This window comes from Planococcus citri, chromosome 4, assembly GCF_950023065.1.
Source record: "Planococcus citri chromosome 4, ihPlaCitr1.1, whole genome shotgun sequence".
NCBI classification, from domain to species: domain Eukaryota; kingdom Metazoa; phylum Arthropoda; class Insecta; order Hemiptera; family Pseudococcidae; genus Planococcus; species Planococcus citri.
In genome coordinates, this window is record NC_088680.1 from 66,278,344 (window position 1) to 66,292,607 (window position 14,264).

Genomic DNA, 14,264 nt, shown 5'->3' on the forward strand with positions numbered 1-14,264 from the left:
TATTTGGTCAAGATTTAATGGTCAATAAAAAATTATTAGCATAATTATGCACCTTAAATAAAGGCTCTAGGTGGTTTTATAAATTTTCAATATTTTGTTGAATAGCATAGGAAAATTTTTGCTTGTACAATATAGACCTCCCTGTTCTGTACGGTCTGCTTATTGTATGTGAACGAGACTATAACGATGATAGTTGGCAACTAATCGTCCCATTAGTAACTAACCAGAACTTGGTAAAATCGAGGGCATTGAAATTATGCGAATCGTTATTCGAAATATCTGCATTCTGTTATTTATTGTCTAAAATACTTACTGGCAGTGAAAGATGATATTTTTTTGAGTAAATTTTGAAAAATTTATTTTACTCAATTTTAATTATGTAATCATTTTTATTACATATTTTCAACAAGATTCGCTTCGATTTTCGTTTGCTGTGTATTGAATAATTTTGTAGTATATTTTTCAAAATTTAATCGATATTGGTCATTTTTTAATTTTTGTTAAATTTTAACTAGTTTTCTTTTCGTTTTGAGCTCAACTTCTGCGCAATGAATCTATTAAAAGATCTCATTTTTTAACGCATTTTATAGAATTTTGACCATTTTGGTGGGTAATGTTGAATCATTGTAACACGATTTTCAAAAAAATTTATGCTAATTTGTGAAGTTTTCACGCATCTTGGATTATTTTTACTTCATTTTCAAGTACGTACTTTATTTATGACAATGATTTTTCAATTTTTATGTAGCCTAACTTTTTGTTGTTTTACAAATCAATTCGACTAAGTTTTTTTACATTTTGTAAAATTTTGTCATTTTTTGAGCAAATTTTGCAATATTTTTCAAAAAATAACCAATTTTATTTCAGTTTAAACAGCGTTGTTTTGAACAATTTTTTGCTGATTTTGCGCCATTTTTCGAACAATCGAATCAATTTTATCAAATCGTTTTTTTAATGATTTTTGCATTCCAGTTTTTTTCTTCGGATGTAATGATTATTTTGACCAATTTTTTCTCAATCATTTCTAGCCCTTGTCCTCAAAAAGAAAAGTGGCCCTGCTTACAAAATGGCGGCCATTTTGATTGACAGGTCGACCGAAATCGCAAATTTTGCGTTCCAACATAGGACTTGCACGAAATTTTTTAAATCGTACGATGGTAGATCGAAAAAGCAGGCAAAAATTCATCGCCTGTTGAAATTTCAAGTGCTAAGGTGTCTTTTTCGATTTTTGGTGAATTTTCAAAAACCTAATTTAGGCCAAAAACGAGGGGGGAAAATCAAAATTTTACCAAATTGACCTAGAAAGCTGAAATTTGGGATATCCTATTTTCGACATGCCAAATCGATTGGAAACGGGTTCAAACCGTTTTGAGCAGTTCTGAAGCCTCCGGTAGATTTTTTTATACTCGAAATACCCACAAAATTTCATCAAATGGAGTTGGAAAGCCGAAATTTATTCTGCAAACTAATTTCAATACGCTACGAAGTCGACTGCAGGGGGATTTCAAGTCGTTTTGGAACCTCCAGCAATTTTTTGAAAATTACTGGAGCCTCCAGTAGATTTTTGAAACTTGAAATTTCTACAACATTTTATCAAACTGAGTTGGAAAGCCAAAATTCACTCTGGACTCCAATTTCAACACGCCATCTAGTCAACTGCAGGTGGGGTTCAGATCATTTTGGAGCCTCCAGTGACTTTTGCAAATTTTTGGAACCTCCAGTAGATTTCTGAAACTTGAAATTTCTAGAAAATTTCGTCAAATTCAGTTGAAGAAGTTGACTGCAGGTCGATTTCAAGGCGTTCGGAGCATCCAGCAACTTTTTGAAAATTGCTGGAGCCTCCAGTAAATTGTTGATACTTGAATATTTCATCAAATGAACTTGGAAAACCGAAATTCATTCTGCACTTCAATTTCAACAGTCGACTGCATGGTGGTTTCAAATGGTTTTGAAGCTTCCAGCTACTTTTTGGAACTTTTTAAAAAAACGCCATACAACTTTTCAAAAAGTTGCTGGAGGCTCCAAAACTACTTGAACCCACACGAAGTCGTCTTCAGAGGGTGTTAAAATTGGAGTGCAGAGTAGATTTCGGCTTTCCATCTCCGTTTGATGAAATTTTGGGGAAATTTCAAGTTTCAAAAATCTACTGGAAGCTCCCGTAATTTTCAAGAAGTCGCTGGAGTTTCCAAAACGAATCAGAATCCACCTACAATCGACTTCGTAGCGTGTTGAAATTAGTTTGCAGGATGAATTTCGGCCTTCCAACTCTATTATTTCAAGTTTCAAAAATCGCTGGAGGCTCCAAAACGACTTGAAATCAACTTGCAGTCAACTTCGTAGTGTATTCAAAGTAGCTTGCAGAATGAATTTTGGCTTTCCAACTCCATTTGATGAAATTTTGTGGGAATTTCGAGTTTCAAAAATCTGCTGGAGGCTTCAGAACTACTCTAAACGGTTTGAAACAGCTTCCAATCGATTTGGCAGGTCGAAAATAGGGTATATCCCAAATTTCAGCTTTCTAGGTCAATTTGGTAAAATTTTGATTTTTCCCCTCATTTTTTGCCTAAATTCTTTAGATTTTTGAATTTTCACCAAAAATCGGAAAAGACACCTTAGCACTTGAAATTTCGACAGGTGATGAATTTTTGTCTGCTCTTTCAATTTCGTGCAAGTCCTAAGGTGTTGGAACGCAAAATGTGCGATTTCGGCTGACCTTTTTGAAAAAATTACGATCAATTCTTGACATGAAACAAAAAACATCCATGATTTGAAATTTTTCTTGCAGGGAAGACTTAACTCCCATTTTTTAAAATGATTATTGAATATTCCAAGCTTTTTGTGCCAATTGAAATACTTCTCTCGAAATTAGATGTACTACACAAAGATAAATATACGACTATTGTATGGGTGATGGTTGAAATATGATGCTGGAAGAATACTTTGATATGATACCACCTACATACCTAGGTTTAGTTGTCACAATTACGCTGCTGGCAAGAACAATGATTGTCAAAATCTATGCGCACTATGCAAATTGCAAATAGCAGCCGACTAACATGAGGAAATATGCACACACGTACTGTAATACATAGGACTCTATTACCTATGCTTGTGTAACTTATACACCGAGGTTTGCCAATTGTCAAGTTTGTATTGTAAATACATTTATGTATTATGCAGTAACTATCTGTGTAAGATCAGCAGGCGTAGACGAAGATGTAGACACGGGTGTTACAATGTAGGTATAATATGCAAAAGCTTAGCTATTGTTTTTGTTCTTCATATGTCAGCGCAATTAAGTATCAATTTCTATTTAAAAACATGCGTAATTGCGAATATAGGTAATACTTATTATGTTGAATTGAAGTATCCACATGTGGCCAGCTTACCAGATAATAATTTTTCTGTGATTTGAATGGACTATGTACTTGGCTACCCTTTACTCCCCCCCCCCCCCCCACTCACCAAGGTCAAAATCCACTGATGTGACCTTTGACCAAATGTCCAAACGATGACTCTCGTTATCGGATGGCTGCTGCGTCACTTCTGCCTGCAGATAATTATGTACTTGCTCATTTAGTTCGAATCAGAGTGGCTCTTAATCACTTCACTGCTGTGAATTTTTTTCAGCTCACATCAGCTTCAAAATTGATGGTTTTCCAGAAAAAATATCCCTAAAAGTGATTATATCTGTAAGTTCCAAAGTTGGAACAAATCAAAAAATGAAAAAAAATTCAATATGCAATATTTTTTTCATTTTTTCGTCAGAATTCCTCTAAATATCCTCTTTTTAGTGTGCGTAGCACACTATTGGTTTCGCTTTGAGAAATTGAAATTTCAATTACAATGAATGTTCTCTTAAGCTATCCAACCATTTTTTGTACCTATTGGACACAATTTGAGAATCATTAAGGCGGAGGGAATAGATTAATTTTCATTCAATTCGGATGGGTAACTGCTGAGTAATTGCAATTTTAGTACATTATTTTAATGCATTAAATCCTAAAAAAGGGAAAAGGGGACTTGTAGAACACCTGCCGCTCATTGTACCCTGCTATACCCCCAGTCTATTCAATCACCAGCTGTGTTTCATTGTACCCTGTTACACCCCCGGTCTGTTAGCTGTAAATTCCAAGTGGGAGTGGTTTGGTGGGGCATTCACCAAACAAATATATTATTTTAATGCCCCAACCCTCGTAGTGAATTCGTGGCTGAGTGGTTAGGGCATGTAGGTAGGAATAGGAAATTTAGGGAGCCAGGTTCGAATCCCCGTGAGGTAAGTAGGTAGGTGACAGATTTTTTGTAGGAAAATTCGATAGGTAAATGCTTTGGAGTTACCTATGTAGTACATGATAATGGGGCAAAAATAATGCTGAAATTGAGTTATGAATTATGATATCATTTGCTAACAAAAAATTCATTTCATTAATTTTTTGTCTATCTGATGTAGCCATAAGTAAGTATAGTAAGAATTACCTTGACATGAATAATTTTCAACTTTTTACTTATAATTTGAAAGTTACTTCAAAATGAGTAATTAAACTAATTTTTGTACAATTGAAACATGTAATTTTTATTATCATGATTTAGTAAAAATTATTAAAACAGAATGATTTTTACCATTGGTATCTACTGGTGGTCTGCGCGGGTCGGGCAAGCCTGCGGGCTTACCCGACCCGGCCCGAGTACTCAGGCAAAAAGCCCGACCTGACTCAAAAGCCCAAAACAAGCCCGACAGGCCCGAGCCCGACCCGACAATAATTTTTCAACACTTCCGATAAATTTTGTTGCAACGTTGGCGTGATGTGACGAGATGGTTTTCCCAACAATAGGCATTGTTGTGACGTGACCATGGTGCTACACTTCTTTATTTACAGCGCATGCGTTGAGTACCAGTTAGTACTGAAACCCGAGCCCGAGAAAGCCCGACAAGCCCGGCCCGACCCTACCCGACTTTTATCGGGCTCGGCCTGCGGGCTTTCGGACAGGCCCGTGCAGACCACTAGTATCTACCTATAGCAAAATTTATTAAAATGATAATTTTTACTAAGTATACGATTACAGTAAAAATTATTGAATGGGATCTGGTACTTAATTGTGCTAAATACCAGTATTTAGTTAAATTTTTTTGTAAAAATTACCCGTATTTTTTTCGTGTAATTTAGAGGCAATGCAAATTCTTAACATATTTTATAAGATTTAATTCTTAATTTAGAATAAAAAGCAAGTTCTGAAAATTGGTTTGAAAATTTATAAATTTGAAGACAATGGAAATTCTAAAAAAAAAAATATGAAAATTTGTATTTAGAGACCCTGAGAATTCCAAAAATTGATTAAAAGTTCTGTAAGTTGCAGATAATGTGAACTTGAAAATTATATGAAATAAGTATTGTAATATTTATGAAGAAGATGAGAATTCTGAAAAATTGGAGGCAATGTGAATTCCAAAAATTGAGTAAATGTTTTAGATTGTGGACAATATGAACTTGAAAATTGAATTTGAAATTTTTTAATTTAAAGACAATAAGAATTCTGAAAAATTATTCAAAATTTGACTATTTAGAGGTAATGTGAATTCTAAAAATTGATTGCAAATTTCCTAACTCAGCAGCAATGTAAAATTCTGAAAATTTATTGAAAACTTTATGAAATTGTAGCGATGGGGAATTCGGGAAATTGATTTGAAATTTTGTAAATTTTAAAACCATGCAAACTATGAAAAACAACTAGAAATTTCTTAATTTAGAAGTAATACAAGCTTATAAATTATTCTAAAATACCTATTGTAATTTGGAAAATATGAAAACACTGAAAAACAATTATTATTTTGAAGCAGTGAGAGTTTCAAAAATTCTCATCACTGTGACATGGTTGATTCACTTATGCACTACCTAGATGTAATAACGGTTATAGCTGTAGAAAAGGCAGCCAGCTACGCACACTTTGTAGCTAAGCAAAGCTTAGCTGTCTAGTTTTTAGATAAACCCGTCCTCGGTACCTCAAAAATAATGCTGTGAAAGTCTCCTCTGAATTTGGTCAAAATCCTCCAACAGGTATATTTTTTTCCGCAATCTACTCCAGTAGGGTAACAGGCGTCAGACTTTATGAATCTCCCTGCAATTTTTTTCGTGTGGTATGTGCAATGAATTCTCAAACAGTCGCGAGTGAAAATCTTCTCGCACGTATAGCAAGCAATGCGGCTTCGTGGACATTACATACATGAAAAGAAACTCCGACAAATTGTCATATTGCCAGCAGATATATATCTTGCGGTAGATGTACTAAAGATATCAGTATACCGAATGCGTCGTCTTATCAGCTATTACCGCATCGCGAATAATATGAGTACCTAGACCTACCTATGATTGTCCTAACCATTAACTTATTACCTATATCAAGTAATTTACACACGTACAACATCATTTTACTTTTACTCGAAAACGCCCACCGCATTGCGCCAGCTTGTGACATTATATCGACGCCTAATTATATAGCCATTGTTATGGTAATTAACGTGTAAATAAACATATGCATTTATGTGGAATGGTGTAACTGCAAATGCCTCAAAAACTGCCCGGCCTTGAGCCCCCGTTGTTGTTATCGGTGGTGTGTTTTTTTTCTTCAAGTTACTATAGTCGAATGTGATCGTAGGTACGTTGTTTTATTGTTTAGTTGGGCGTGAAGTATTTTTACTACTTAAGTACATTGCTGCTATAAGTAGGTAGGTAATCCTATGTGGATGGAGATTTTCAGCTTATGTAGTTGATGCGACAATAAGATGACTTGTGGACTTTTTTTTACACTTCGAGCGAGTAATTTTACTAATTACGTTTTATTGTCGAGTATCGAGATTCCAACGTTTGTCAGTTTTAAGTACGTACTTCCAATTATACGTGTATCATGTTACGGGGTCCTATTCATTTTCAATTTAGTTTTTCTCATCGTGTAATTGAGCTGAGTCAGGCACGATAATTACCCGTAAATGGTATAAATAAACAATCAGAACGAATGACGACCCTATTTATTTATACAGACATAGACATGACGCTAACCATACTAAACAGCATCATTATCAGAATTTCATTTTGACGCGTATCCGCGTGAAATGAATGATATCGATGTGTAAGTAATTGTGTATTGTCATTTGCATGTTGAAGTCTTCCGTGAATTTCCTCGAATTACAAGTATATCTTCTTAGTATCGCTATAATCGTACTGAACAAAGTGCACGAGAACGCAGAATTGCAAAAATCAATCACTCATACGTCTATGTGAGAATTTATTTTAGTGTGAATTAGTGTTCATGTTTGGGATGACTTCGATCAGGAGCCATGTCATCTCATTTCTTCTCGATTTTTCCCTGGCATCCGGTGATGTTGTTGAAAATTTTTATGAGGTACATAATACATATCATCGAGTAAAATAATTCAGAAAATGTCTCAATTTCCCTCTCCCCATCTCCAGCTGACATGAGTAAGGTAATGGCAGGAACGTTGAAAGACAGTGTGGGTCGGTCTGAAAAGAGCCAGAAAGGTACCCCCTTTAATTTTTTCCATGGATTTTCTTCAGAGTCTGTGTACCTAGATAACAAAAATTTCCCATTGAAAATGCAGTTCCATTTTTTCATTCATTAAAAACTGCAAGTTAAACTAGTTTCGGTTTGGCATTTTCAAAACTGTTTTTATATTGAGGAAGTGAGGAGTGAATATCATGTTGTGCTTATGGATGTATGTAATGTACCTTAATTAGTGCCTACCTATGTATGGTGGGAATTTTTTCTTTTTTCATTTTTATTGCTCGTACTCCTTAAAGTTGTTATCTTGCGTGAGAAAATCACACCATGAAATTTTCAGTCCCCTCAGTGAAAAATAAGTGGTACCGGTGAGCCCCCTCCCCAATTTTACAAAATATAAAAAAATCAAAAAATCACAGAAAATTTTTAAAGTTGTGAACTTTCTACTTCCACCAGCTTAGTCAAGTCCACACTTAGGTAAAATGAACTTATATACCAACTTTAGCCCCCTCTCTCCACCCATGACTAACTTGTGGATTAGAGGGGAGAGCTCTTATTTTTATAACTACTTGTGAAAAAAATATTTGTTTACGCCCTAAAGTTGTCTGGTTTCATGAGAAAAATTTCTCCAACCAGGTTGGTAAAAATAAGTCGTACCAGGAAGCCCCTACCCCCCCCCCGTTCTCAAAATATGTATATAAGAAATCCGAAAAATCGAAATTTTTACGTTTTTTTTTTCACCTTGTAAACGTTAAGTTGGGTCCATTTTCATTAGAACTATTATTCAATTGTTTTTAACCATCTACCTACGTGATGAAAAAATAGAATTTGTCCCCTTCCTCAAAAAATGAAAATTTTTGCTTTTTAAAAAAAATTTAATTCTCGGATTTGATCCACTTTTATCAGAAAAGCACTCTTTAATGTTTTCGATTTGCCCCCATCCCCTTAAAATGATTTGATCTGTTGAAAAATTAATTTCATAACTATCAGTGCCTTCTGAAGATCATTTCAAAAAATCGAAAAATTGCCATGAAAACAAAAAAAATGATTTTTTTTTGGGAGGGCGAAGGAGGGAGGGAAGGAAGGAAGGAAGGATGGGGGTATAAAATTTGACAAAACAATGAAACTTTTGAAGCAGTTTTGTAAAAAACAGGACTTTTGTTTGACAAACTTTGAACAAAAAGAGGACTTTTTATGCACGTTCAGGCCTGGACGCGTTTTGGCAAAAAAGAAAAAATTTCTGATGCTGGTCAATTTTTTGGCAAAAATTACGACCATTCGACTATATTCATCAAAAATTTTTGGAATTTTTTGACAATTTTGGCCAAAGCATTGGTTTTTTGGGCAATCTTGGCGAAAACAGAACTGTTTGACAATTTTGGAAAAAATTAGCTCCTTTGACAACTTAACAAAAATTCACACTTCTTGGCTATTTTGCCAAAAATATTTGGCAGAAAAATAAACAAAACCTTATGAGTAAGTTTGGAAAAAAAAGAACTTTTGGAACAGAACGAGGACTTTTCAAACAAATGATAGACGAAAATCAATTCTTCTTGTTGTTTTAGGGTGGGGAGGGGAGTATAAAAATTATAGACTTACAATTTTGGAGAATTAGCGTGCTCTCCCCCCCCCCCCAAAAAAAAAAGAAGTGAAAAAGGCTTGTTTGGAATTATTCTGCTCAGAGATGAAAATTTTGAAAATAATTTGTATCTATAAATGGACATCACTTTTATATATTTTTTGATATTTTTCAACTTTGGGGGCTTTGTAGAAGGGGACCAACATCATTTGTAGGTCCAATGGAGAATTTTCTTGAAAATTTGAGGGGATATAAAAATTATAGACTTACAACTTTGGATAATTAGCGTGCCCCCCCCCCCGTGCAAAGGCATGTTTGGAAATATTCTGCTCAGAGATGAAAATTTCAAGAATAATTTGTACCTGTGGACATCACTTTTACATATTTTTTGATATTTTTCAACTTTGGGGGCTTTACAGTGGACTCACGATTATTCAACCTAATCGGGGGGAGAGGGGGTAAGGTGGGTCAGATACCAAAAAAGTCGGATAATCCAAAATGGATGTTTTTTACATAGAAATGAAGTGCATAAGCTTGAGAAGACAATTTTTCATTCATAAAATCAAGTCTTGGCTTAAAACGGGAACAAACAATAGGTAATTATTTAAAACAATAATACATCAACAAAAATAATATACTTTTGTACATAACAGACAACGAAATACGGACTCAAATTATTTTTTTAAAAGATAAGTTGGATCGATTTCAAGGAAAATAACACAGTTAGAATACAAAATGCTGCATATTGCGTATTATTTACACTCCAAAATCAAAAATTAGAGGTTTTTTGGATTATCCGACCTTTTAGAAATATTCTGGCCATTGAAAAATTGTCAAAAAATTTCTACAGACATCAATTTTTTATCTTTTTTTTCCCCCCGATTTGAGGATCCTTCATACAAGAGAGCCAACATCATTTGGAGGTCCAACAAAGATTTTTTTTGAAAAGGGCATTATATAGAACAGTTCTAATGTAAAAATGAGATATTTTCAAAAAAAGTCCCTGATTTTGATTTATTTTCATTTTTTGTGAATTTTTTTATAATTTCAAGTACTGGAGAAAGTGTTTTCTTGATGAAGGGATACTTAGAAAAATTCTGATGCAGAAACAAATTTTTTGATAAATTGTATTTTTTTTGTGAATTTTTTCATTTTTTTATTTAGGGGGTGGTGGGGTGCTACCGGCACCACTTTTTTGCAGAAAGCGGGAAAATAAAAGATAGGGAATTATTTTCTCACTCGAGGTGATAACTTAAGAGGGGGGAGGTGGAAAATTCCATATTTGGAAAATAAGGTACACCCTAAACTGTTCCTGTATGAGTAATCTAAGTGTATCTGAATCAAACAATAGCAGAATTAGCAATTTGAAAGTACACGTGGACTGCTGTTACCGATCATTAATGAAAATTTTCACGTACTTGATTCATGATTGTAAATATTAGTGTGGGCATTGTGCCACACGAGCATTGAGAGTGCGTGGGTTATTACGCTCGAGTATTGGCCGAAGAAGTAATCCTAATACCTTTACGTATTTTAAGCATTATAGATTATTTTTCAAAGTTGTTTTTTACGTGTAAGGTACCTCCTAATCTAACCTGTGCATATTTTTTTCCAGCTGGATGACGCTGCCTTACAACTGTACAAGGATGGAGATTATTGCTCGTACTTGGATTTGGACTCTTCCATTTCCGAACAGCAGGAAGAATTTGAAGGGTTTCAACCAAGGTATGGCGATTTTTCTTTTTATGCTATATTTGCGTGCTCTCTTTCATATGTAGGTATAGGTGGAGATTAAAGGTACATGTACGAACAGGTGCCGGAAAATATCGTATGTCTAAATGTGGCTTGTTAATCATACGATTATTTGGTCGAGAAATGGAAGAAGGGAGAAGGGTAAAAATATGGATAATCTGATATCAGAAATGACTGAAATTCGAGAAGTTGGTATTTAAAATTTCACATTCCAAATTCAGACTTCCTCACTAAAGTAGGCTACTCATACTTACGTTTTACCTTCATGCATTTAAAAAAACGTCAATAATTTTTGATAATATCTTACAAAAACTCAAATATTTTATTTTTAATTGACCAAAATATCATTACAAAAACAACTCGAAATACTTACCATAAAATAATGAGTATTAAACTTTGTCAAAAATCAAAATCACATTAAGTCTCAAAAAATTATAATCGATCTAACCTATAATGGTCCCTGTCCCTGCCAAACGCCGAATAGCCTACGCTCCACACAAAGGTACTTGGCATTTCTCTCGTCGCACCATCTTTCTTCCAACTTCTTTATTCATTATTCGACATTCTTGTAGAAAATTAGTCTGGTTACAAGGTCGTTCGGTGGTTTGTGATGCGATGATCGTATTTTTTTTTCCTGCTGGTAAATTATACATATTTTGTACCTCCACTTTCACACACTAGCGCGGGCATACCATACTATCGTACGTATACGTGCATATTTCTCGGTGTACGAATTTTTTAATTTATTAGTCTCCATAAAAATATATTGACGATTGTGAGTTGTCACCGCCAGCCACTGTCACAGTGATTTTTGAGTGAACAGGAGCTGAGGAGTCAGGGTTACAAATTTTTGATTTCTGAGTTGGATTTTTTTTCCTGTGGAGCGAACTCATTTCACTAGATACCAAAAAAATTGATCAATTTTTAATTTCTTCCCTTCTCTATTACCTTCATGAAAACACATTGATGCTAAGCCTCTTTGTCGATTACCTATGGGTACGTAATGTAGGTATTTTGAGTTTCTAGTTGCCCACCTGTGTATGATATGATTTCTTTTTGGTTGTTTCGTGACTGGCAATTGTTTTGCTTTATTGTTTTGGTCTATAAATCGTTCGTTTAACAAATGCCATTGTTTCGATCATCGATTCAGTTACCTACATGCTTCTAATTGTTTATTTATTAGCTCATTTTGATGAGAGTGTTTTGTGAAGGCCACGTTTTTTTTTTTCATTATGTATTTTTGAATGGTACTTTTTGTCAATGTATTGGCTACGTGATTTCTCTATCGAATATCATTTTGTGCTTTAAAAAATGGCTAATACAGTTGAAAAATAACTCGGCTTCCTTTATGACTTCAAAAGTTTGTGAGAACTATTGTAAGTTGTGTTTAATGGGTATTCAGACTTGGCGAATTACCTATTCGAGCATGATGAATATACCTATATGAACATATGTATGTAATATTTAATATTCGTTGGTATTTTAATAATAAGTAGGTACAGTATGCAGTGTGAATAAGAGTAATGTATTTCTACGCGAATATATACGAGTATTTAAATGTTTACGTCCGCTTAACCATTAAAATAATGATTTCATTTTTTTTTTCATACGCGATCGTCACAATGGGAAACGATTATACTTGATATTTGGTGTAAGTAATTAAACGCGAAGAATGACGAACTCTCTCCTCGACGCGGCTGCGGCTTGTTTATGATCCGCAGTTATGAAAACAATTGAAATAATATTGTTTCATTGTACTCTTTTCGTACGTCCATCTACATGTACTATAGGCTGCTAATTACATACCTTTATAGGCAGTAATGTAGTGTTAAATGCGAGTATCTGCAGTTGATAGGCTTTGTTTACTTTGGGCGGGGAGGGGGGGTACCCAAGCCGCACCAGGCAGTGGGGATTGACTTCGGATAATCGGGATCTGGAAAATCTGGAAAATCTGGAAAAGTCAGGATCATTCCACGTCAATTCGATCAATAAGTGATGGGGGTGGGGGGTCGACGATTTTTGAAATTTTTCCTGCAGAAAGACCTCGTGAGGGGATGACGAATGGAATGGCACAAAACGCAGCCCTCTAGTCCTTTTTAAAAGGCTGCTAGAGGGTGCCAAAGTTTTCAGTGAACTTGAAATATCATCCATTTCAGCAGTGGATTACTCGATAACCGAGATACCTGCCAAAATGGAACTTTTTCCAATAGGTAGTTAGGAGTTTTGAAAGGCTTTTTGGTGATATCATAAAAATCAGTGTTGCCACTTTTTTTCGTACAAAAAATTAGCTCGACAAGTTTCAAAACGTAGTTTTCATATCGTTCGGACTCTCAAGAATTCTGAAAAAAATATATTATGGACAACTTTTCATGCTGAACAACATATTATTATTAAAAAATTGGGATGGCATTATTTCGTAAAATCTATTTTAAAAAATTGAAAGTTTGCGAAAAAATACGATTTTTTGATTTAAAACATGAAAAAAAATGTTGATTGGCGAAGTTGACCCATTTGACCCATATTTTTACGTATCCGTTGAAAAATTTGAAAAACCACTTTCACTCGATGAAAAAAACTCATCACAAAAAAAATCAAAATTCGAAAAAATTCAATTTTTAATCCCAAACATCAAAAAAAGTTGAAATTTATTCAGTTGTCTTACTTTGACTGCTCCAGATCGGCTGGAAAATGGGTTCGATCGATTCAAGAGAGGGGGGCGGTCAATATTAGGGAGTAGACAAATTTTTGAGTGATCTGTTGCAAGAATAGACGATTTTGGGATTTTTTTTATCTGAGATTTTTCAATTTGTAAAACAAACGCTTGAAGCATCTTTCGTTACCCACTCTCCCTTTAGAATCAATCTTTCGTGTAAAATTATGTAAAATGAGAGGAGGGAGAGGAGAACGCGGTCATTAATTTTGGAAAAACTACGAACCGAGTCATTCTGAAGTGAAGTCGATATGCGAGAATACGAATTCATTAGAATAGAACGCAGAACCCAGCATCTTGTGTACGCATGAAGAACGACTACTCGTATATTTTGCGAGCTCTTCTCCAGCACCATCGCGGTTAGAATGGCCGCGCTGCCTCGACTCGCCGCACCGTTAAGCACCGCGTACCGTATAAATCGTTCGATTATTCGCTCTTAAACTCGCATGTAATTCGATTAACGATCGACGATACTCACTATGACTATGAGTATGGCCTATGTACCTACGAGTAGTTAGTGTTAGTTCGCGATCACGATACAATGCGGTTACGGGTATAGATAGAGCTGGAGCATTACGTAACAGAACTGTGGTCAGTCGCTGGTCTGCAGAGCTTCGTCGTCGCGCTTAAGCGAAGATGTACATGTACAGGGTGTCCCAGAACTGAGTAGCGCGTTTTTTATTCGTAAACTGAGATGTTCAATTTTTGGTT

General features: G+C 34.9%; 1 protein-coding gene across 7 annotated transcripts in view; it reads left to right on the forward strand.

Moving 5' to 3' along the window:
- The window catches only part of LOC135842339 (FH1/FH2 domain-containing protein 3-like), an 88,013-nt gene that overhangs the window by 34,144 nt on the left and 39,605 nt on the right, over positions 1-14,264 (forward strand). For all 7 annotated transcript variants that reach the window (XM_065359752.1, XM_065359756.1, XM_065359754.1 and 4 more), the window contains exon 5: positions 10,707-10,816. In XM_065359752.1, the coding sequence (XP_065215824.1) occupies positions 10,707-10,816 (110 nt within the window). The remainder of the gene's footprint in view (positions 1-10,706; positions 10,817-14,264) is intronic.